Source organism: Crocodylus porosus, unplaced genomic scaffold, assembly GCF_001723895.1.
Source record: "Crocodylus porosus isolate Cpor-Errol unplaced genomic scaffold, CroPor_comp1, whole genome shotgun sequence".
NCBI classification, from domain to species: Eukaryota; Metazoa; Chordata; order Crocodylia; family Crocodylidae; genus Crocodylus; species Crocodylus porosus.
The window spans coordinates 38,756,873-38,782,875 of record NW_017728910.1 but is presented as its reverse complement, the minus strand read 5'-3'; the positions used below and the strand labels follow the sequence as shown (position 1 = coordinate 38,782,875).

At 47.0% G+C, this 26,003-nt stretch overlaps 1 protein-coding gene across 1 annotated transcript in view; it reads left to right on the top strand.

Moving 5' to 3' along the window:
- SGPP2 (sphingosine-1-phosphate phosphatase 2) overlaps positions 1 to 26,003 on the top strand; it is a 66,864-nt gene that overhangs the window by 14,104 nt on the left and 26,757 nt on the right. The window contains exon 2 of the mRNA XM_019533075.1: positions 24,472 to 24,651. Within this exon, the coding sequence (XP_019388620.1) occupies positions 24,472 to 24,651 (180 nt within the window). The remainder of the gene's footprint in view (positions 1 to 24,471; positions 24,652 to 26,003) is intronic.

Genomic DNA, 26,003 nt, shown 5'->3' with positions numbered 1-26,003 from the left:
TCTCAGTTTCTGTTCCCCTGCAAGACTGCCTTCCAAATCTCCGAATCTTTTTCCAAATCTTTTCCAAATCGATTTGGAGGCTCTGAATTGATTTGGGGGGGGGGGGTTGTCTCCCAGTTTGATTCGGCATCAGTGATTTGGCCTCCAAATTGGGCTGAATCTTCTCTGAATCAAATCGGTGACCAAAGCTTTGCACACCCCTGGTAACTAGTGTCAAGTAGAGAGGCACTATCACTTCTCACGTTTTGCACCTAATGCTTCTATTGATGCATCCCAAAACCTTTTGTGCAGCTGTATCATACTGTAGACTCCTATTGAATTTGTGGTCTACCAAGACTCCCAAGTCCTTTTCCATAGTGCTGCCATCAAGCCAGGTGTTACCCATTTTTTATTTTTTTTTTTGATTAGTCCTCCTCAGGTGTAGCACTTTGCATTTGTTCACATTAAACTTCATCCTGTTAGCTGAGGCCTAACTTTCCAGTCTGTCACGATCCTCCTGAATTGTGCTCACATCCTCCAGTGTGTTTGCAGTCCTTCCCAGTTTTGTGTCATCTGGCAGCTTGCTCAAGAAACTTTCTGTGCCAGCATCTAAATCATTATTAACAAGTTGAACAGAATTGGGCCCAGGACAGATCCCTGTGGGACTCTGTTGAAAACCTCCTGACATGGACCTGTTAATAATTACCCTTTGCTTATAGCTATTGAGTCAGTTACCTATCCACTTTATAGTAGTTTTATCTAGCCTACCTTTCTACAATTTGTTTTGGAGAAGGTTGTGTGGGACCTTGTCAGAAGCCTTGCTGGCATTCACATACAACGTGTCGACAGCATTCCCTTCATCCACCCAAGTGTAGTTACTTTGTCAAAGAAGTAGATTAAGTTTGTTTGACACTATTTGTTTTTCATAAATCCATGCTGGCTGCTTCTGATCAGCCTTTCCTCCTCCAGATGCTCACAAATGGCCTTCCTTAGGATATGCTTCAGTAACTTCCCAGGTATTGAGGTGAAGCTAATCAGTCTGTAGTTCTCCAGGTCCTCCTTTTTTGTCTTTTTTAGAGAGGTACCACACTGGCTCTTTTCCAGTCTTCTGGTAGTTGGCTCATCTCCCATGACTTCATGAAGATACTGCCACCCTACATATATGCAAGGGAAGTAATAGTTCAAATACGCTAAAAGAGGAACTACTGAATTGGGAAAGAACAGCTACAGGAGCATGTTTTATTTTTGTCTTTTAGTAAAGATAGTTTATAGGTAACTAACAAGCTGGAATGTGCATCAAATCAAGTGAACTATTGTAACAACCTGTGATTGCAGATGCTATGCTTTAAAAGAACGTATTTTTCTGCAAGCATGTTAATTACACTAATGTTTCTAATGATTAGATGTGTAGAGCCAAGATTCATGTGTGAAATCCATAATGGCATATACAGTTGTTTCTAGAACTTTTTGAGAATGCAGTAGAAAGCTTATCATTAATACTTGAATTTTAGGAGAAATGTTAGACTAGAAACAGACATCACATTTGTCCTGGGATAAATCATTTTATTCTGGAGCAAAATGCAATCATTCAGATGTCTGTGTCCAGTGACACAGGATACATCCTAAACAGATTCACTGGATATGAAGTACTAACAGTTTATCCCAGGACATCACAAAGTACATCTGAACAGTTAGTATGGGATTGCATCATTGAATCAGTGACATAAAAGCAGTGCATTTAGCTGCCCACTAAAGCTGAAAACAGATGCTGGATTTGTCCCAAGGAATAAGCCTTTGTTACAGATGTACAAACTCATTGTCCTGCTTTAAGTACCTGTAAAGTATCCAAGAGAACCGATTCTTCGGACAATCCCAAACATACAAATGTTACTACTTCTGCAGCTGTTAAGAGTCCTGCCGGTGTAGAAACTAGTATAGTTCTGCTGTTGCGAAGGTTTGAAGACATGGAGTTCCTGTAGGCATCACAGAAACCAGTTCCATGTGGTATCTTCTGTACTACTTCTGAGATTACATGCTTTCTTTAGTTGTCCCCCATCATTCATGGGCAGTTAGTGGGTCCATTGCACATACCCTTCCTGAAAAGGTGGGCTGTAGCTAATGGAAAATTAATAGCAGCATAGAGGATAAGAGAAAACTCTTAGCTTTTGGATTTTTCCTGAAGCCAGCCCCTCGCTTCAGGGTATAATCCTGGGAGGATACATCCCTGTAGCCTCTCTGCAGTTCCATTTTTCTTTAACAATGAATCAAACAGTTAAATACAAGTGGCACAGTTCCAGTTACTGCAGTGTCTATTTGCTTAGTCTTTTGCTAGGGGATGGTGTGTGGGAACTGTAAAGCAGTGATTCTCAACCTTTTAAACTCAAGGTGCACCCCTTGTTAGACTCCAAGCACCCTTGGAAAATGCCCTGTCTTAGATTTCACTCTTTTCTTGCGTTTGGAAAAAATAGTACAGTAATTCATTCTTTTGTTCCAGAGAATACAGGAAAACCACAGTGTTTTTCACACTGTGGATTTCTATTTGAAATCTTGCTGGGTTTTTGGTTGTAGCCATGTTGGTCTAAGGACATAAGCAGGCAAGGTTCTTTGGGTAGATGTGATGTCTTTCATTAGACCAATTGAGTAGTTGGAAAAAAGTTCTTTGCAAGCTTTTGGGCATGATCACCCTTCATCAGGCATAGGAAATCTCTGCTGTTCTGAGACTCCAAAGAATGAAAGAAGCTAAAAGTGTGACCAGATGTCAGTGAGAATGTAAATAGGTGAAAATTAGGAAAACAAAAAGTAGAGCAGGGGAAGCCAAAGGTGAGTAAGAGAGACTCTACAGTAGTACATTTTCAAGGTAGAAAAGAGGCAGTCTGAAAAAGTAAACAGCTGAAGATTAGGAAAACAAAGGACAGAAAAGGAGGGGAGGAAGTGAGGAAATAAAAGTGTAAGAGGTCAAGTCTGGCAGGTACCTGGTGAATCAGGTGTTAGGCAGGTTGTAATGTGTCATAAATCCAAAGTCTATATGGAGTCCATGATTTTTTGGATCCAGTAGATTTATGAAGTGAAGTTCATAGGCTTGTCTACAAAAGGTGTTTTGTAAATTCCCTTTGAGGATTAGAACTGAGAGATCGGAGAGGGAATGATTGTCTTGTGAGAAGTGGGCACCCACAGGTGGTTGGGTATTCTTGTCTTTGATAGATATTCGTTGTGCACTCGTTCTGGTGCGCAGTTTTTCATGAGGGCATTTGGTGTACTGGATGAGATATTACATTTCTGGAGGTGCAGGTGTAAGATTCAGGAATGGTGATGGTTCAGGAATGGTGGGGTGTGGTTATTGTCAGAGTGGTGGAGATATGTTGGCAGGTTTTGCATTTCTTGTCCTGGCATGGTCTGGATCTATTTGGTGTGGTTTAGGTCACAGGCCTTTGTCACGGCATAGGATCTTAGGAGCAGCCGTGATCTCCCCTAGAGCCCCCTACCATGCCGAGTTCATCTCAAAGCACCCTCATTCTCACTTGGCATGTCTTGATCTTGTATATAGTAAAAGGAAGGCTGCCTTTTGTCCCCTTGGAGATGGTGCTTTGTTGTATCCTGGCCCATGTTCTGTACTGTGCAACTTGGTGCACCCCAGCCTTATGGGCTACGCATGGCTCCAACCACTCCTTTACCACGCCCCAAGCCTCGCTGAAGTACCGGACATTGTTTAGTCACTCTCGCTCTCTGGGCCCTCTCTGGTGCTTGGGCTCTCCACAGCCCTTATCTTGCAACTGCGCCCCACAGGCGCTCTGGCTTTCTGCAGCCTTGTCTCGCAACTGCGCCCCACTGGCACTCTGGCTTTCTGCAGCCTTGTCTGGCTCTGCGCCCTCTGGTGCTCATCAATCACTGCCCCCTTGCTCTGGGGCCTCTCGCATTGCCCCATTGCTCTAGGCTTCTCGCTGCCCCTTTTGTTCTGGGGCGTCTCACGCTCAGGTGGGCTCAGGTGGCCGTAGCTGTGCCTGGCCCCAACTCTCCTCCTCAGGGTCTCGAACCCCCGCAGCTGGGCTTAGGTGGCCGTAGGTGTGCCTGACCCTTTGCTTTAGGGCTGGGGTCTGTGCATCCCAAATGCTGTGCCCTTTCTGGCGCTGGGGTCAGTACACCCCAAATGCTGCGCCCTTTCTGGTGCCAGAGTCCCCATGCTGCTGTGGGTCCCCTATGAGGCCTCCTCCAACCTCTAATAGCCTCACCCAAACCACTGATTGTAAACAGTAAACCGTCAACACAAACTCAAGCCCCTTGGCTATAACATAAACTAAGCCATCTGGCTATAACCACATTCAAGCCTGTCACAGGGTTTCTCCATCTCTCACCAATACTTCATTATTCAGTCACTCAGGCCTCTTCCTTTTCCTCACTCCGGCAGAGTTCCTACCCCTATGGCTGCTGGTAGGGAACCGCCTGCTTAGCCTCAGCCCTGGGGTTTATATAGGGGTCAGGCCCTGCCCCTTCCTGTCAGCTGATTTCTACTGGTTGCCCTGGCAACCCACAGCTGGGCTCCTTACTTGCTGCTCCACAAGTAGCAGGCATCTCAGTGCCCTACTACACACCTCCCCTCTTTATAGGAGCAGAGCACCGAGGTGCTCTGCAACAGTCATATTTGAAATCTCTTTAGATCATATTTGAAATCTCTGGGTTTATCTTTTGAATCATGAGTAGTTGTAGGTGTTTGCATATCTAACCTTGCTAATATTGCACAGCATCCTGAGGCATCTGTAAAAGGATCTCATAGCTCCCTCAGGTGCTTCAGTATCCTGATTTGAGAATCACTGCTGTAAAACGGTGCTTCCTAGATACTTGTCTTGGTCTCTGTGCACCCAGAGTCATACCTGAATTTTACAAGATTGGAAAAAAATATTGCTTGCAAGGAATCTGTCTAACTTCTCTTTCCTGCAAAACGTACAAAACTTGCCAATTATGAATGATACCCATTCTTATGTTGCTTTCTCTCTGGTGTCCTAATTACATCCCTGTCCTGGTAAAAAGGGCATGTTAAAAGAAAAGTAGCATGACTGCTAATAGAATTTTTCTTAGGGAGAGAAAATGGATCTTTCCCTAGTTGCAGGATTCCTAATACTAGGCTACACAGATGCTTCAGTAAGAAAGCAAAAAGCCTAGGTTCAAAGTCAGGCTGTCAAAGCAGGCAGAAGGCTCAAGGAAGTCCGCAATGGTACTGACTTCTCAAATCATTTCCTAGAATTTCATTTTGTCCTTTGAATGGATCAATAGTTCAGACAATAAAAACTTAAATCAAAAGCTTAAAATAAAGAATCATGGATACATCCTGCTCCTTTGTTTAGCAGCAAAAGAATATCACAGAGGGTAAAAATAGAAGAAGGGACTGATCAATTTGCTCTTCAAATCTTCAGATATGTAAGGGACAGCAGGCCTTTCTAGGTCCCATACTGAAATTCTTGCAGTAGAATTTCTCTGAGACTTAAATCAGAAATAGATTGATTGTGTCACATTAGGATAATTTGCTGCACAATAGAATGATTAAATTAGAGGCAATTGCTCCATTGCTTACACACATAAACAATTGCAGAAAACATTTCTGCCAATATCGTGTTGAAAAATGGGGAAATCCCATTGAGGAAAGTTGAGGACCAAATTGCTGTACAGACAAGAGAATGATATTCTCTACTTATATTCTCAGCTTTCGTCCATCCATTATGCAAATGAGACTTAAGTGATGAGTAAAGATTTACTGTAAATATGAAGGCTGAGAATTTAGGGAGCTGACAGGCGTGCAGCTCCCCACTCTAACTCATAGCACTTTACAGAAAGTGCTATGAGTTAGAGCAACCCCCCACCCCCAACCCAACAGGTTGTGTTTGGCGGGGATTGAGCTCCACTATGGAGCTGATCCAGTGGAGGATCTTGGCTGCAGCCTCTCTTCCTAGCCCTGCTCCACCCCCAGCTCCACTGCTGTCTTCAGGAAGGGAGGGGAAAGAAGAGAGGGGGAGGAGCTGTGGGCTGGAGTTTGCCTAACATGAGTTGCAGGGGGAGGGAAAGAATGTGAAGCAAGGAGTTCCAATCCACCCGTCCCCCCCATCCGGCTCAGGCTAGGCAAACTCCAGTCCACAGCTCCCTCTCCCTCTCTTCCTGCAGATAGCACCAGGGGCAGGGCTGATTAGGCAAGGGATTGACAGAAGTTCCCTAAGGCACTCCACTTTAGAGTGTCTTCATCTGATCCTTCATTAGATGAGGGTAATTTGTCACATGATCAGCCACTTTTAAAGCACTCTTCAGCCATGCATGGCTGTAAAGCACTTTCAGAGGGTGATTGCACAAGAAATGTCACTTGTCAATGCCCTTAATGTCTCTCTCTTTCTCCATACCATATGCTGTGTGGGTATTTGTAAGTTTCTATGTGTGTATGTACAGTAAAAGCTTTGTTATCTGGCACCCGTGGGTCACGGTGGGCCCTTCCAGTTTTGCTTTTACCTTACAAGCTGGCATGCCGGTTAATAGAGCATGCCAGCTTGTAAGGTGCCGGATAATACAGATTTTACTGTATGTGGTTGTGTAGATGTACCATTTTTTCACACACAACATGCACTAGAATAAAATACGCACCTTTTTTTTTCCCTTGCAAGTAACTGGACATGTCTACACATGACGATATGTCACCATAGCAATGGCAACATAGCATCTGCGGGCAAAAACCGTGACACCATAGCTACGTCGCCATAGTTATGCGCTCCCTCAGTATAGAGCCTTGCTATGGCAACGTAGGAGCTAAAAATAACCATGCACAGTGAACATGGTGCAGTATAGGCTGCTACTGCACCATAGTGCAGTAACAATGGCACTGTAGGAGCATGTCTAGACAGGCCCACTCAGTAACAGCAGTGAGGGTATGCTGCTCTTTGTTCTGTTCTCTGCAAGCCTTGTGCAGATTTTACTTTGGCTTTTTTGGATGAGGCAGAAACTGCTAATATGTACTACAATTTCTACCACCTGATTTTTGGGAAGGTGTGTGTTGCACTGATAAAGTATGTACAATATTGTGTACAATCTGCATGCTTTTTGCAGCGGTAATACTATATAAGGAATTGACAGAAATCAGTGGTGGTGGCAGCAGTCCCTCAATACAAGGATGACAATCTTCCAGTAAGTAGGGAAGTCATCAATGAGTGTGTGGATCACTGAGGAAGCCAATCCAAGATCTGCATGCTAGATATAACAACACAAGGGACAACTGTTCAAAACTTTTGTTATGAGTTTACCTTGATATAGGAAAATACGTTTTTGATTAGTGAGGTAAAGAAGTACTGAAATTTTCCACTAATGTGGTAGCATAAACTCAGAGAATGCAGAAGCCTCACTAGTAAACAATGAAGAGGAGGTATACTGCAGTCATTACTGTCTGTCTTGAGCAGCCAGTCTCATCATACATATGTCAAATAAGCAGCTGCGCGCTACAGCACCTATGAGTAGGAGGAAGCTGAGGGACCCCACAAAGCTGCTATTGAAAATGGAGGGGCTGCAATGATTCTTTCCTGCCATGGCAGGGGGTCGGACTAGATGATCTGCTCAGGTCCCTTCCGACCCTACAAACTATGAAACTATGATTCTCTCAGCTACTTTGCTTTGAGTGCTGGTATTGATTGCTGGCTCTTTATGGATTTAGATCCCTCCTATTCTGCCTGGAGTTCACCTCCTTGGCAGTGTACAAAGGGTCCTGACTCTTCAGCTCCTCTCTAAACCCAAACAAAGTATCTACTACATCCTGGGGACTTTATGACCTTGTCACAGGGTTTTCTCACTCACACCCCAGTATTTCTTAAATGCTGAAGTTTGTCTATAGAAGACACAGCACTGTTCTGTTATGCTGTATGGCATTGCATAGTAAAAGGAGCTGTCAAAGTGGGACACTTTTTCTTGTTTGTTTCCATTGGGTTTATTGTCTTACTGAATTGCGCAAGATAGCAACATTCTGCAGTCAGTCTTGCTGTCATTAGCAAGAGGTGATGAAGTGGCAGTCCAGATTGTGAGAAGTAGTAATTCCTCTGAGACAGGAAGCTCCTGTGGGCCCCCAGGTTCATTTAGGGTGGCATGACCTGGAAAGCCAAGAGCACTGGTAAGTTTGAGTGGGGGGGAGTTCAGAAGTGTTCAATATTGGCTTAATTCTACTTTCACTGAAGTGAAGCAGAGTTTTATGGTTGATTTTAAAAGGGACAAAGTGGACCAGCATTGAAAGTGCCCTGTGAAAACTTTAAAGTTAGCATGGTTCAGCAGAACCACTAATTGGGGCCCCATCCCATTGTATTTTATTAGGGTTGAGTAGACCATTGGGTCACCCAAAACAGGGATATCTGACAAATGTTGGAGGAATAGGGCACTCCACAGTAAGGACACTGCCTGGATGTATATGTTGCATACGGAGAGCAATTCAGGGGAACGCAAGAAAACAGATTTCCAATCCAGGCTGCATCTTTGTACAAACAGTGAGGTTGCTTTGATGCAGTGTTCTGTTCTGGATTGTAGTCAGGAACTGTTTCATGTGAAGGGGCTGAGGAGTAGTAGAGATCCTGATTTCCTGTCAACATAGTAAGCAGCTGAATATCAGGGAGCCTCAGTTCCCACAGCTTAGAGGAACCAGGGTAGAGAGACCGTACAGAGCTACTGCAACAAATAATTAGGCATCCATAGCCCTTTCTGTCATTCTTCTTCCCCTTTGAAATGTGGCTCTGGTGGGTGGCTCTGCATAAACATAAATCCCCCCACACGTACCACTCAAACAGGTTTGATTCACCTTCCTGATATGAGTAGAGTATCCCGTTAGAGAACATCTCTTGGAAGCCTGGCTGGCCACCTATGGCGAGAAGAAAAATCTAGGATGTCTAGGAAATATCTATAATAGTTTTCAGCTTTCTAAAGTATTTTCATAGTGGTTGCTGTGGTAACAGTAATTGTGACCAATGTAATAGGAATGTTGGCAAGAAACTGGGCTTTATTTCGTGTCTTAGTCACCTGAGGCGTCACGCTTGTAAAGGGTTGTTACCCTAGTCATGCAACACAGTCATTGACTGACTCCAGTGACTACTCACATAGCTGAAAACAAAGTCCTGTTTTTCAGTTGCTTATAACTTAAAAATTGCCTTTGGGATTGAAATTTGACATGCTTGTCCCAATCGCAAAGTAAACTATTTGATTACACTAATTTGGCTGTTTGAATTAGCTCTGTGTAGAATGGAAATGGCTGGAACAGCTTTCAGTCAATTATTTTTGTTTTCTTACTGGGTGTGTCTACAGTTTATGCGGGACTAGTTTCAGTATTGCCAACCACACCGTGCCAAAAATCATGAGACAAATTCTTAAAAACTCTAGAGATTGGCATGTAAATCATGAGATGCTATTTTTGAAGGATGTGTTTGAGGTGGGAGGGGTTATTTGTGAAGGTGTGTGGGGGGTGTGGGGTTTGAAGCCTGGAGGGGAAGTGTCCTCACATACCCTGGCAGGATGTGGGTCAGAAGTAAGAAGCAGCAGCAGGGCTGGGCAGGCTCTGGTTTGGGAGTGAGGAGTAGACAGAGACACAGACGGCACCCAGCTGGTAAGTGGAGGGAAAGGGGCAGTGGGGTGGGGAGGGAGGGAAAGGGTGTGGAGGGCAGTAGATCAAGGCCTCCAGGGTGAGGGAGGGAGTGGGACAGGGGTGAATGGGGCCCAAAGGCCAGGGCAGGTTGTCCAGAGGCAAAGGGGAAGGGTGTGGTCCCCTGCAGCAGCACCCCCCCCCGGTGGAGACACAGGGGCATGTGCTTCCCCATGGGGCAGAGGTGGGCTGCCCCCTGTGGGCTGGGGCTCTGTGCCCTGCTGCCTTACCCCAGGAGCTCAGCCACATGATGACATTGCTGCCTGCCAGGAGGGCAGGGGACATGGGGTGCACTGGCCACATGGCACATCCCCTGCCCACCCAGCAGCAGGAAGCACACTGGGGTTGTGCAGGTGAGCTCCCAGGACAAAGCAGCAGGGCACAGAGACCCAGCCCGCAACAGGCAGCCCACCTCTGCCGCCACCCCACTGCACCTCTGGACAACCCACCTCAGCCCCAGGGCCCCATTCATCCCAGCCTCTGCTTCTGCCCCAGTTCCTCTGTCACCATGGGGGCCTCGATCTCCCCCTGCCACCTTTCCTTTCACTTACCAGGTGGGAAAATCTGGAGATCTGAGTGTTGGATCAGGAGATCATGAGTCAGAGTTACTTTGACTCTGAAATCCCGAATCTCATGATGGTTTCATGACAGTTGGCATTACTGCAGTTTACTTGCAAGTAAACAGTCCCAGGCAGTTCTCTACAGATGCAGGGAAGCAGGAGCAGATTTCCTGCTTGTGGCAGCAAATTGCTCCCTCTTCCTGGGGCTGCGCAATGAGCCCCTGCTGCCACCAGGAGAACTAGAGGTTCCGGCCACAGATCCCTGCCTCTGGAGGCCATCTTCAAAAGCCCGCCCCTCTCCTTGCTCCCCAGTCAGCTTTGTTGCTGGCCAGGAGCAGTATGCAGACAGCATGCGGCAGCTCTCTGCGACAGCTTCTGCCTCTCTGCACCACTGCTGCTCCAGCCCCTGCCCCTGGCAGTGATGCCCAGTGCTCCAGGCTCCTGCTGGCTGCTGTGCTGGCCCTGCTGACCCACCATGGTGGCCACCAGCTGGCCCATGGGCATCTGAACCCTGCTGGCATGTGCAGCAACCACCTGCCTGGCTCCACTGCACCATCTCAGGGCCACCACCAGCATGAAGCTGCTACCTCGACCCCATCCTGGTGGTCGGACCCCAGCAGGGATGCTGACAACAGCTTCCACGGTGCTACCACTGGGACCGTCCTCACTCTCCTAGGCTTCCAGCCCTGCCACCTCAGGGCCCATTGGGCCAGTCAGAACTGGTGGCTACACATCATCCAGCACACCTGGGGTGATAAGCAGTGGCTGGAGGCATTCCAGATGACCCAGGACACTTTCCTGGACCTCCTGGAACAGCTCTACCTGCACCTGGAGTGGCAGGACACTACCATGCAGCAGCCTCTCTCCATGGACACCTGGCTGGTCATTGCCCTGCTGAAGCCATGCCCACCAGCCTCCACTACATGGGCCACCTCTTTGGCATGGGCAAGGCAACCACTGGGAAGGCCATCCTGGAGGTGTGCAGTGCCCTCCAGGATGTGCTAGGGCCCACCATGCTCTGCGTGCATGACCCCCTGAAGGTGGTGGTGGGGTTCTGTGCCCTGGACTTCCCCTTGTGCATAAGGGCCCTGGATGTCACCCACATCCACATCACCTGCCTATCCCACAGCAGTTGCCCCTACTACAGCCAGAGGTTTTCACTCTACTGTGCTCTGGGCCACCATTGACCACCGCAGTGCCTTCACTAAAGTGAATGGTGGCTGAGCGGGCAGTGCCTACGATGCTCATGTGTTTCAGAAATCTGTCCTGCCAGCCCTGGTCCACAGCAAGCACTTTGTGCCAGGGGTGCCAGACCTCCAGCTGGGTGCTGTTGTGGTCCCGCACCTCCTCATCAGGGACCCCGCCTACCTGCTCCTCCCCAGGCTCATATGGCTTTACACTGGCCAGCTGGGCCCCTACTGGAGCCATGTCAACTGGTGCCTGGGCTGGGCCTGTGCACTGGTGGAGTGTGCCTTCAGCCCCCTCAAGGGATTCTGGTGCACCCTTACGCCTACCTCAGGTTCACTGAGGACAACATCCCATGGTCATTGTTGCAGTCTGTGTGCTGCATAACATCTGTGAGGCCCAGGGGGAGCTGGTTCGTGAGGCCTGGGTGGAGGAGGCACAGCAGGTGGAGGATGTTTGGCACTGGGAACGCCAGCTGTGGCAGCAGTGACTGTGAAAGGCCCCCTCCTGCCGGGGCCCCATGAGAGCCACACACCTGCTGGTGGGGGCCAGGGCACTGGGTGTGAGAGGTGCTGGATGACCACCTCCTCCTGCACTCCCTGCTGTAGCCCACCTGGACAACTGCACCACACTCACTCTGGATAGTTCTCAGGAAAACACTTTATTGCCCTCACAACTAACAGACTCCCCCTCCCCCACAATAGAGTCCCTTCACCACCCAGCAACAATAAATCACCCTCTTCCTCATGCAAGCTATTTACAATGTGGTTTGTATGCATGCCTTCCGGGGGTGGAGGGCCATGCAGGGGCGCCTGGGGGGCAGAGCCTTGGGACAGATGGCCAGCACTGCAGCCTCTGGCCATGCCCCCATGGGGGTGGACAACTACAGTGAGTGGGCAGGGTGCTTACCTGGGAGTGATGACAGCCATTGGTCCCCTGGTGCGGGTGGTTCCTGCTCTGGCAGCCAGTGACCAGGGCCAGCAGGACTGGCATGTGGTCCTGGCCCCGCTGCAGGCAGCTCCAGCTCTACACTCACATATAGCCAGGGCAAGCGGCAGCACTGGGCCTAAGCCGGGGGGGAAGGATGGTGGGGGACCTGGGGTGGAGGCTGGGGAAGGGACTCCTGGCTGGTGGAGGTGGCACTGGACCTATGGTAGTGCGGGGTCCGAGGCCCCCAGACTATCCTACAACCTCTGCTGCTGCCTGGAAGGCTGCCTGTGGTTGTGCTACATGCCCCTCCCCACTGCAGCTGAGGAGAACATCATCTCCAGCATCAACACATTTCTCGGCATGTGAGAGGCCTATGCCCACCTAGCTGCAGGGGCACGGGCTGCTCAATAAAGTTTTTGTACTGTCTCCTACCTCCCTGCATGCTACAGGGGTAGAACATGGGAGCCAGGGGAGTGTGACCAGGCTTGGCAGGGAGGGGAAGCGGGCCCAGGTCAGAGGCAGGGGCCAGAGTAGGGAGGGCTTACCTCCCCCCCAGTGCAGGGCTTACTATGTAGGCATAGCTGGCGTCCCCAGAGGCTCTGGTCAGTCCTGGTTGGCGGTAAGAGCGTATAGCTCCTGGCAGACTCATCAGGTGGTGGGACATGGTGTGCAGGTGCCCAGACAAGCCCCCACCCCAGGGAGGAGCTGGTGCTGCTGGTGGCTGGCAGTGACATGGCTGGCTGTGCCTCATGGCTGGGGCAGAGGCTGCAGTGCTATCAGGGCAGGCACTGATCTGGGCTCTCCAAGCTGCTGGTGGAGGCTGGGGGTGGGGATCTCAGTGGGATGGGCTGCTGGTGCCCTGAGGGGCCCTTCCCCAGGACTACATCACTGTGGGGGCTCAGGCAGGTTGCCGGTGTTGCTGTACACAGCACAGCTGCGGCCTGGGTGCTAGGGCACGAGGATGGCATCCAGTTGCTGCATAAAGAGCATGGACTTGTGGGCACTCCCCAACTGATGATTGTGGGCAGTGATAGTGACCTGCTGTGCCTGCAAGGCCTTGAACTATATGCAGCCCTCCCATGCTGACCAGTTGTGCCTGTAGTCCTACATCCAGCCTGGCAGCCCCTCATAGATGTGGGCATTGGAGTGCCTGACCTGTGCGAACTGCTGGTACACTTTTGCCTTACTCCACAGTGCCACTAAGTTGCCAGCCTCCTCCTGTAACCAGCTGGGTCCCTGGGTGGTGGCATATAGCATTGGCAATGGTGCTATTGGGGCTCTTGTGCTGATGCTCCGGGCCTCTGTGAGGCTGTTCGTGTGCTGCTGGACCTGCGCAGCTGCCTGCAGTGCCCAGCACAGGAGCATGGCATGGGACTAGGACTTGTGTGGTGAGGCAATGCCCTACAGCACCTGCAGGCTCTGGCAGGCTGCTAGGGTTTGACTGCAGGGAGCTGGCACTGGCCCCAGTGGTCAGGAGCTGGCTGCAGCTGGGCCCAAGTACTGGCAGGCCTGACATGAGCCTGGAGCAACCTGGAGGGCAGGATGGCACAGGCCTGGCAGCTGCATGGCACTACAATGCCAGGCAGTGGCACCGGGGTACAGGCAGGCTGGCAAAGGTAGCCCATTGCCTGTACAGGGGCAGTAGAGGCCAAGAGTCCCCCCAGACTCCCTGCTGTTGTGCCCAAGGGCTTAAAATGTTTGCAGACTTTTATAGGGCCTGTGGCTAGGGCTGCTACAGAGGCAGCCTGACCCTGGGGCAGAAGAGGCTCCCAGCCCTGGGGTCCTGGGGCTGAACTCAGGTTGCCTCCCTAGTGGCAGGGCTGATCAGGAGCGAAAGTGCTCCCAATTGGCATCTACACATGTATTTCTGCACTGTAAATACTTGTGAGTAAATTTGCTACTTGCATTTGCAGGTAGCAGATTTAGCTGTAAGTAGCAAAATTTACTGCATGGTAAGCATGTGTGTATGTAGACGCACACGCTTACTGCGCAGTCAGTTACGCTACTGCATAATAAAGCCTCTCATGTAGATGCACCCATTAGCACTCAATTTAAATAGTTTTATTTTGAAAACTTCAGAGCCAATCCATTCAAAATTCTGGGAAGGGGATGTGTATGTTTTTGAAAGACCTGATTTGAAGAAATTTAGTGTTGAAACATCACAGAGATTAAAGAAAATACTTTGTGTGTGCTTCATCTTCACAAATATGCTCTGAAGCATCAGTCTCAGAAGTGAATTTTTACTATGGAGAAAGAGTTCTTCCTTTGATTTATTTATCAGCTTCTATGAATAGAACTTTTTCTTGTGGATGAGGAAGGATAACATGCTCTTTTCTGTAACCCTCTGCATGTTGCCTTCTCAGCAGTATGAAAAGCTGCAGCGCTAATAGTATGTGACTCAGTAATACTGCAGCTGTTAAAATGCATCCAGGGATGAATAAATTATGGGATTAATCTCAAGATTAGGTAAAAATCTATGCCAGGCTGTCTGCCATGTCTTCGACAGTGCAAAATAAGTTTGTCTTGATGTCTCCTTTGTGAAACCCCTGAGTACTAGTTGCTTTTTTTTTTTTTGGTTATTGTCTATGGAAGAGCAAGTTTATTTTATTGGTTGTAATTGTATTCTTGAGATATTTAATGTCCTGTAATGGATTTAACTGAGTGAAGGGATAGCTACTGTTTCTGTTTGTAGTAGCAAAGATACAATGACCTAGATTGAAGGCTCAAAGTGTTACCCACTGTGCAGTACACAGTGGGTGCATTTACATGCATGCTTAACTGTGCAGTAGACTAATCTGCTGCAGTGTAAAGCATCACAATCTAATCGTGCAATGCTATTAAACTGCAGCAAACTAATTTTCACTGCAGTAAGATAGTACCGCTATGGTGTAATGGCATCATGTGATGTGTTAGTGCTATCTTACAACAACAAAACTCCCTGCCTCCAGAGGGAATCTCCAACAGCTTCTGGATCTTAACTCGCATGTAAATGCTGACCTGGGCATAAATTGTACCTAGTCAGCCCAGGCAGCAAGAGGACAGACCTCTGCCTGCCGCCTAGCCACACGGCTCCACTGTCTGGGCATTCTGATGCCCCTACCAACCCCTATGCTGCAACCCAAAGCCCAGGGCCGACTCCTCTGTGTGTACTGCCAGCCTGTGGCTGTGGCAGGGCACTGTGTGTGCCTGCCACTTTAAGGGTCCAGCCAAGCAGCCAGCAGGTCCTTGATTGCGGCGGCCATTTTTTATCCCCGGCTGCCTATATAAACAGAACAGTTCACTGCTGGCAGGCAGGCAGCAACATTGCCTGGCTGCAAGGCTACTAGTAGGGGAAGGTTTGGAGGCTCCTGGTCCTGGGCATGACCTAAAACTGCACACTGCTGAGTGGGGGTGGCCTGGTGGGACTCCCAGTGGCGCAGGAGCCCCCAGGAAATACCAGGTCAGTTACCACCCCAGTGAAAGGCAGGTCGGGGTGCCTTAATAACCCCAGCTCCCATAATCGGGGGGGTTACCCCCTAGTAGGGGCCAGAAGGCGGACCCCGGAGAAAGAGTGGGGCTATAGACTCGGAAACCTGTCTTGAAATCCCCTGACTCGTCAATGCTGGGGCCAGGACCAGAAGGGTTGAAGGGCCAGGGGCCCACTGTGAGGGATGCCCAGAGCTGAGGGCCTGGGGTTCTGACTGGCCTGGATGTGAGACCAGGGCCTGTGTAGCCAAAGGTCCCATGGGGGACCACACCTGTAAGAGGGAACAGCTTGTGGCAGGAAGCCACCTTTGTTTCTCCCCAAAATCTCTGCTCTGGGACAATTTGATTAGGATGGGCCCAGCAGAGGAGACGCACCTTTACCCTGTCTCTTTAGGTAAACTGAGCTGGCTACATTCCTGAGGGAGGGGGGAAACTTGCTCCCTCTGCCTACATGACTGGTATCAGCTACCTGGCTGAGGGGCTCCTACCTGGTGGGCTAGAGTCTGCCTGGCAACTAGTGATGTATTTCAAATTGGTTGGCCGACAGCCAATAGGTGCTGGCTTCCATTGGACCAGGTGAACGAGGTCACAGGGGCTATATATGTTCAGACTTCCCAGGAGGAGGGGGCAGCAGCCATGGGGGGACTCAGAGAGGAGTTTTACCATCTGAAACTGTCTCTCTCCCCCATAACTCATGAGCTGGGAACGGCCTGCCTCCAGAGGGAATCTCCAACAGCCTCTGGATGATGCTCGTGACTAAGCTACTTGAGATCTGATTAGATATATAGCTGGCAGTAACTCAGATGTGTGATCAAAAGGCTACCTCAGCCAGACTGTTTTGCTCTATGGGATTTCTATGATATTGCTCCATCTTGTACCGTATTTTCACCCTACCCCTGTAATCAATAAAGTTTTCCTTTGTGACTGCTGTAGGAGAGTTATTGAGGAGTGGGTCTAAATTATGCGTAAGAGGCCCCTTAGGTGTGCGGACTAAGGGACATCCCTGCTCGGGGGAACAGGGACTTCCCCAGTGCCTGCTGGTCCCCTCTGATTAGCTTGTAACAGGACACTAGATCCCCCCTCAGACTTCTCTTCTGGAGGCTGAACAGGTTCAGGTCCCGTAGCCTCTCCTCATAGGGCCTGCCCTGCTGCCCCTGATCTTGCGAGTGGCCCTCCTCTGGACCTTCTCCATGTTGTCTACATCCCTCTTGAAGTGCGGCACCCAGAACTGGACGCAGTACTCCAGCTATGGCCTGACCACATAGTGCCGCATAGAGGGGGAGTACCACCACCTTGGACCTGCTTGAGATGCATCTGTGGATGCATGATAAGGTACGGTTGGCCTTCCTGACTGCATCCCCACACTGCCGGCCCATGTTCATCTTGGAGTCAATGATGACTCCAAGATTCTTTTCTGCCTCTGGACTGACAAGAAGGGAGTTCTCCAACCTGTATATATGGTGCCGGTTGTTCCTCCCCAGATGTATCACTTTGCACTTGTCGGTGTTGAATCCCGTCCTATTGTCATCTGCCCACCCTTGTAATGTGTCTACGTCCAACTGCAGCCTATTTCTCCCTTCTAGCATGCCCACATCCCCCCACATCTTAGTGTCATCAGCAAATTTAAACAGGGTGCTTTTTACCCCCTCTTCCAAGTCACTGATGAAGATGCTGAACAGTGTGGGCCCAAGGACTGAGCCCTGCGGAACCCCACTACCCACATCCCTCCAAGTCAAAAATGACCCATCTGCCACCACCCTCTGGGTGCGGCCCTCCAGCCAGTTGGTGACCCAATTGACTGTGTGGGTGTCGACACCACAGCCCCCCCAGTTTCTTAATGAGAATGGGGTGAGAGACAGTGTCGAAGGCCTTCCAAAATTCCAGGAAGACTATGTCCACTGCTACCCCTGCATCTAAGGATTTGGTGACCTGGTCACAGAAGGCCACCAGGTTGGTCTGACAGGATGTAGCTTAGAATGAAGGCGGAGTAGGCTGCCTGAGTGGAGGGATCCAGGTGGGGTTACAGACTGGAGGATTCTGTGACCCAGAGTGTTGTAGGGGAGGAACGGAGCCACAGATAGTGGTCCCTGGCATTGGGGCAAGAAATAGGCAGCCTCCCGCCTAATTAAGATCATTAATTAATTAACAACAAGGCATGGCAGGCTAGAAGGTGGGCAGTTGGTCCAGAACAGGTGGGTGGGGCTGTTGGTAGATGGGTGCTGAGAAGACCCCCTGTTACAGGCTTCTATGCCCCAGCTCAGACTGCTGCAGCCCTGGGCACATGTGTAGACATTGTGCCCAGACGTTGTAAACTCCAGTGGAACTTGCACCAGAATTTATCATGCCATACTAATCAAATGTATAAATGCACCCAGTAACAGGCAGTCACTGCCACCAGGAGCCTACAATCCAAGTAGACCAGGTGTAGGAGAAAAGAGGTAGCATTCTTCTTGTACAGGTAGGAAGCTGAGGTATGGAGATGTTAAATAGTTTTGTCACAGGTTCCAAGCATTATCTTGGATGTAAAGGAGACACGAATGTGAATCTTTCATGTCTTAAGCCATTGCCTTCACCACAAGTGGCATTAATGAATCTCTTTGCTACTGAAAGGGAATCAAACAAGACCAGGGATGAAAAGTACCTTAGGCTGTCATGTGTGTGCATGTGCATGCATAGTACAGAAAGGGGGAAAATATTTTTCAGTACTCTCCTTTATGTATCTGTAACACCTTTCATTATTTTGCTGCTGAATATAAGATCGTGCCTCCCGTCCCCAGCTGCCCCCCCCACACATGCACATTGAGGACAGTTCCAGAGCATATCAGTTTTGCTACCACTTCCTCGCATAGAAACGATGGATCTCATTTACTGGATTTATCATAACTGCAACTTGTAAAATGTACAAATGCAGGGTCCAATCTTGAAAGCCTGGAAATTGTACAAGATTCCTATAGAAGATAACCAGTAGTTTCCTAGTGAGTATCTGCCTGGGGAACTTCTTCACTCAAAAGGGATAACAAACAGTGCCAGTAAAATCAACTTGCTTTCATCTTGATTCTATGTACTATTCACAGTTGTTAAATAAACAGTGTTAGTGTCTCCAGTGGAGATCTATGGGGGGATAACTGTTTCAGAACACCAGAGATTCTTTTCCTTCCTGCCTCCAAAAATGTACTCTGCCTTGTTTCCTGACCAACTTCAACAGTCTTCTTAAAAATTTGCACTTTAGTTTGGCTGCCATATAGTTCAGTCATGAAAGAGTTAAATGTTCTATGTTTAAAAAAAAAGCAGTTAAATGCTATGAGCTATACCTTCGTTAGACACACTTCCTTCAGTTCTCAAAACAGTACAGAGATCTATCTCCTCCCATCTATCTATCATCATTATCTATGCTCCTCCCATCAACTTTCATGAATCACCCAACTAAATCCTCATGCATTTTCTTGTGACTGTTGTCTCAAGTAATTATGTCTTGTGCTATTCGTTATGTTTCTTGATTTTTGTGACTTTAGTTATGGAAAAGTGGAGCCTCTAGGTTCCACACGTCAGAACAAAAAAATGCATTAATAAATGTGCAAATTAAAACTATTTATGCTGAAATTGCCTGTAAGTTGTTTTTCCACAAGAACTGCAGAAAAATGCAATTGATCTGCATCACTCACATTGAATGAAGCAGAGTGCATCTGAGAAATACGCATTAGAAGCAAAGCAGTTAAAGGCAAAATCTAATTCTCTGGGAAGATGTGGAACACTGACTGCATAGGAAAGAAACATGTTGAGTAACAAAGGAAGAAAAAGATGCTTCACTTAAGCAAGTTTCGTTCTCTTTGACCCTGGTTAATTCTTTTTCTCAAGCGTTTTAAATTGACAAACTTTAGCTTCTAGCTGAACTTTTCAAAACATGCTCATTTCTACACTTCGAGGCTTGGACTTGACAGATTTTTGGTGGTGGGGAAGTGTTGTTGGGTGGATTTTTTTTTTTAGGCATGTGAGGACTACTTGTGGGTTTTACTTACAGAAATTCCAGATACCTGTGAGAGTGCTCCTGATCTCATCTCCAGCAAAGTTTTACTAGTGGAAACGTTTTGAAGAATATGTCTCACTTAATACAAGCTCCATGGACCCAATACCTTAAATCCCTACATTCCCATAAAGAAAACTTACAGCAGATGTTGACAATCCAGAGTAGGGCTCTAAGATATACACAAAAAATACTCTTGTACTGTAAATGTTTTATTTTTAAAACAACCTGCATGTCTATGTGTCTGCATTCCCTTGTAATTGCTGATTCTTTTAAAGAAATATGTCCTTTCACGCTTGTTTCCTACCAACTCTCCTTTGTTATCTACATGTAAAAGTAGAGTGCCATTGCTGCTATTCAGAAGTATGGTACTGAAACAGAGAACAGAATCTGACCTATGGCTCTGTAAAAGGGCTGTCTCTTGTGTTGAGTTTAAGATGACTTGATAAATATGACTGGATATATTCTATTTACAATTAAAATGCAAGGTTTCAATCATGAAGGACCCAGTTAGCTTTGGTTTGATTTTGACCTTGTAATCTAAGAAGCCCCAGTATGATTATTTGGCCTTTAATGGTGGTAATTTCTAGCCTGGCCAAATTTATTCCACAGACATTAAAGGTCTGAGACTCTTTGCAGATAAGCAATTTACGTTTAGTATTGATAGAGTACACTGCTTGTTGTGCACCTCCGATTAAACTAGTAAAAAATACAAATACTATATTTAGTTGGGAGGAAAGATGACAAAAACTTCCCCTACCAAATAAAAAACCTCAAATGTAAAAAACTAAGCAAAAAATGAAGGTAATGGTAGGCATTATTTGTACAATGCACTGTGATGGTGGGCGGCAAGGTGGGGAGCAGGGAGAGAGAGAGAGAGAGATAAGAGACAGAGAGAGTTTGGGGACTTTAACTGCAGAAGGAAGGCATCAAAGCAAGGCCAGTAATAGTCCCTTTCTGTATAGTACTGCAACATCAAAATCCTGCATCCTCTGACAAAAATTTAAATTTCAAGAGATGTGGAATAGTTTTTCCCTGAATGCAGTGTTACCCAGTGTTATTGTTTCTATACCACTATGGGATCTAAGAATGTATCAATTTAGACAAAAGTCCAACGGCTTCACTAGCAGAAGAGCAGTAGCATAATTTTTGTTGAAAAAAAAATACTCATTTTTCATTCTAGCCTTTTAAAAATGTATTAGAGTCAAAAATATTTTTATCAAAAACTTTCATTCATTACATTACAATGGTAGCAGACTTCCAGTTTTTGCCTTCATGTCAATAAAAGTCCAGCTCAGCATGGCTAATCCTACCTTGCCTCCAAGCTCATGCCTCGAACAGTAAATTCATTATCACATTTTTCCTCTCCCACCAGAGAGAAAACTTTTGCTTTAAATTCTGGAATGTAGTTGGCTCATGGAAATGTTCCTGTATCTGTATGGAAATAGACAGTACAGAATCTGAAATTAAAGGATATATAAAGGATGTATATAGTTTATTTCTTGCATCTTTGCACCTTTATATGTTGTGAATATCTGGTGCACTGTGATTAATAAACCCCCATGTGATATACTGCTGTGGAATAGATGAAGACAATAGGGCTGCATTATTGGTACCCAACTGGCATTGCAGGAAAATTCATGGGGTAGCAAAATCACGAAGAAGGACTGTTTCCTCAAGTACCGGGGGGTGCAAATGTTAAACTGTGGTATGGTCTTGCCATACTTTGTACAGAATTAGAAAGCCCAAGATCTCCCTTTTGAAAGTGGTGGAACAAACAGTCTTGTTGCTATTATAAATAACTCATGACTAAGACAAGTTTAAAAATGTTTGTATTTTAAAAAACCTCCTTCTGTAGTGGAAGCAGGAGAGGCAGAACAAAGGATCATCTGAGCAGGAATTTAAAAGTAGTTTTCATGATAGTCACCACTGAATCTAATTTTTATGATGGATTTTTATTTTTTTGCATGAGACTTATCTTGCATATCACCAAGGGAACCGCCCCCAAGGAAATAAGTCTAATGGAAGCTTCCTTTCCATTCTTTAAAATGTTAAAACCTACAATAAGGACATACCAATATTCTGAATAATATAACTTCAAAAGTACTGTTTTATATCAAGTCAAGTCAGTTCTGAGGCTGCTCTGACTGTTGGGGCACCTTAGAGCTGCAACAACCCTCCTCCACTCCGCATGAGATTAGCTGAGTTGCTTTGCATCACTGGTTATTCTGGCAAAGTATCCTGGGTGGTGCATATCTCCTCTTGAGGTCTCGGTGAGGCAATGGCCATCCATACTTCATCTGTCCCTTGACAGATCATCTTTTTCATTCCTGCTGGGTGTCCACACACCCTCCTCACCGAGGCTAGTCCAGGTGGGGTGGGGGCAGTTTAGTCACTGGCAACTTGACTGTGGAATAGGCTGTACTGGTTTACACAGTACCAGATAGTAGACTGTGGGCGCCTAGCTCCCGGCATCCTGAAGAATGTGGGACAGGGAAATCCAGGGGAATTGTCCTGGGGCACCAGGGAAGAATCAGATAGCCCAGTAAGGGCCAGTTGTGTTCCTTACCCCCTGGTAGGATCACAAGCAACTGCGGAAGTGCAGCAAAGGAAGCAGATGCAGCAGCAGCCATGCTTTAGAAGCGTGTGCTTGCTGTGCATAAGAAAGCATGCTATAGCCTCTGGTATAACCAGAAGCCCAGTCCTGGCTGGAGGCAGGAGTCAGTACAGTAGGGAGACAGCTGACAACAGGTGTAGGGCCACAGAAAGCAGGTTAGCCTAGAGTCCTGTGAGCGTCCCCTACACCGGAGGGGGAGAACACTAGGCGTACAAGCACTCGGAGGAGTGCCTGGCAGCGGGTGCCCAGGAGTTCGAGCAACTGACTGTGCACCCACTGTGGCCAGGAGCAATGAAGAGGAAGACAAACCTGAAGGTGCAGGGTGCCTTGGTACAGTATGGGACTTATTAGAAAAATGTGTACAATCCGGTAACGAGGCCTGAGCCAGGATGGCAGGGAACCAAACCCTGAGTATCCAGGTCCCTACTAAAGACATTCAGGTGGCCCTGACTAATCATCAGGTATAAGGGTTGGCATGTGGACAGGGGAAGGGGGAGGTAGGAACCCCATGGAGGCAACCTATGGTCTTACATGTGGAGCCCTAGAAACTTTAGGAGCCTTCTGCTTATTCAATAATATCAAGCCATGCCCGGTGAAAACAAAAGGCCAGCGCACAGGCGTACATACACGTCGAGGCGAAGCTGTTGTTACATAAGGCAAGCATGTAGAGACCTCTGGCTTTCACGCCTGGAAGTATCCGATGCATCTGTGGGATTGGATACAAAGACCAAGAGAAGCATGGCCTGACATCCCTGTTTTATATAGAAACCTCATAATCAGAGGACCATAAATAGGACAGCACTTCCATACTTCCATCCAAATAGAGGGACAGGGAGCAGAGGCATTGCTTGACCTTTAATGATCAAAAGACTGACTGTTCTGCTTAGACTTTCTCTTACACAGATGTACAGGTGACACTGAGAATTACTGTTTAGAAAACTGCCTATGGGAAAAACATGCCCTACATCCGGATACACAAGAGTGGGTTGAAGCCCACAGTGTGACGCTTTGACTTCTATGCTAACTTAGTCTATATTCCTGTCACGGACACTGTCTCTTAAAAAAAAAAAAAAAAGAATCACTTTGTTGACCACAATTCTGTCCCTTTTTCTCTAGTCTTCCTATCTGGTTAGAAGTAATAACTGCAATGAACAGATGAGTGACACTTTTTCCTCCTCTCGGATTGGTAAATCTACTCGAGTAGTTTTCATGATTGTCACCACTAACCACACCACCCCCACGGAGCTAAAATTAATGGAAATTTCCTCTTCACTTTTTAAAATGTTAAAATCTACAAAGACATACAGACATTCTGAACAATTAAAAGTGTTCTTGTCTAATTCATCTAGCATTATAATAGAGCATTACTTGGTGTTGCCCAAGAGAAACAAAAAAATGTTTTGTGACTAAGAAGCCAGGCAGGAAGAAAATTATTACAATTACAACACTGGTCACACACTTTTATCCTTTTCCCTACCAAAAATAATTTGCTGTCTGCTGTTTGTGTCCCATATTATGTTTTGGTGGCATATTGTGGGGCAGGGAGAAGGAAGAAATGCTGGAAATGCAACAGATAATTATGCTGTGAGAGTGCCTTTGGGAAAGTGTAGAGAATTGTACAGGATGTAAAGCCGTGCTAATTTTATGGGCCTGGAGGCTGGGAAAGAAATCTCACATTTGCCTGTTAGCACAGAGTACCCAGAGTGTTCAGAATGGTTATAAATGCCGAGAGGGAAACCTTTTAAGTGCTTAATAATGTATTAGCACTGGGGATACAAATGATGCTGGAGCATAGGATCTGGTTGTCTTCTACTGTGACATGCTGTACCATCTTTGAGAAACTTCCTTCTGGTCCCAGATCTGATCAAGTTAAAATATTGTTCAGCAAACTGTACCTCTTTTCACTAGCTAGTATAATAGAATATCCTTTATAATTCAGAGGATAAATTCGTATCTCCAAGCACAGAATTTTACTGCTGCATTAGTCATATAGGTGAGAATCAAATTGGGCCCTTGGGGTAGGTCAAGAGACAGTTCCCATGTCTTAACTGTTTTATTGACTTTTGTGTTCTGGTTTCTCTAGGTTGTTATGTACATAGGTCAAGTCTCCAAGGACATCCTGAAATGGCCTCGTCCTCATTCGCCGCCTGTCGTGAAGCTGGAAGTGAAAGCAGATGCAGAATATGGAATGCCATCCACCCATGCCATGGCAGCTACAGCCATCTCATTCACATTTTTTATTGTGACCGTAAACCAATATAAGGTAGGGAGGGACAAACCTGTATTAAATTACATTGACCTGTAGTAAGTGAGAATGAACAGATCTGATGCTCATCTCACCCCACCCCTACACCCTACCAGTATTTCCACAGAGATTCAGTCCTACCTTCTACTGTATCAAAACTACTGTTGAAATTTCCCCAGTTGAGTTGAGATGACAACAGCTTTACTTTTGTATAAGAACTGAAAGTCTTTAGAGTGACATCTCCAAACTAGTTTTAAATTTAAGATAAGTCAGGTTTGAAGAGTGAGACTCTATGTATAGCTTTTGGAAAGATTTTGCATTCTTTCTAGCCAAGTATACATAAAACATTGGCAACTGTTCAAGAAACTCCTCAGGTAGCAAATACTGTGGGTGTATAATCAATGTGAGTGTACAGAAGGGTTGTGATTTTTCTTCCTACACTATTGAGAATGTGGTCTTTGGATATCAATCCAACTAGCTGGAACCTGCAAAACATTTGCAATTAAATTTTTATTGCAAAAGTATTTCTTTAAATACAGGATTTTTAGTTATCTTTTCACTGAATACTTTAACAGAATCAAAACTTCTCACCCTTGAAAAGGCTACACAAAGCTGTCCATGTGTAAACACAGACTTAGGAGTATCAGTACATACTTTGTCAAAAGTCTGACCTTGTGACTTGCTTATAGTCGTAGAATAAGAGGGCCCTTGCACACATGACTAAGGGCCCTTGTACACATGAGGAAATTGCCTCTCTTAGTGGTTTAATTGCCTAACAATTTAATTGTGTAAGAGTGTACACGTTCGGTGGCATGTTACAATGAAATTTCGTAAGTGTATACATTTGGCGATGTATTTCTACATAAATGACATTTTTTACGTTGCAAACTAAAACACATTCTATGTATGCCCTCCTACCGTCTTCCCAGGGCAGCCAGGCCATTCCCAGGCAGTTCGAGGCAGCAGGGACAATGTACAAGACTCTGGAAGCCTGCCAAGCCCAAGTTCCCTGAGCATGCCCAGGCCACTCCTGCAGCTCAGGAGCTGAACAACCCAGTGGCAGCTCGTGTGGGCAGGCTCCACTAAGGAGGGAGAAAAAAAAATTTAAAAAGTGGCAAGGGGGCCTAATCTTTTTTTTTTTTTTTCTTCCCCCCCACCTTTGTTCTGGAACTAGCCTATGTCCCCTGCAGCCAGGGAATGAGCTGCTGGCAGGTGGTGCTGCCTCTGAGCTGCAAGGAACCCTGGTGCTTTCCTCTGTGGCAGAGGCATGGCCTGGGCAGCAACCCTTGGGCAGTCCTGGGAGGCGCTGCTGCCATGGAGGGAAGTGCCAGGACTCCCTGCAGCTCAGAGCCAGCTGGCCATTCACCTCA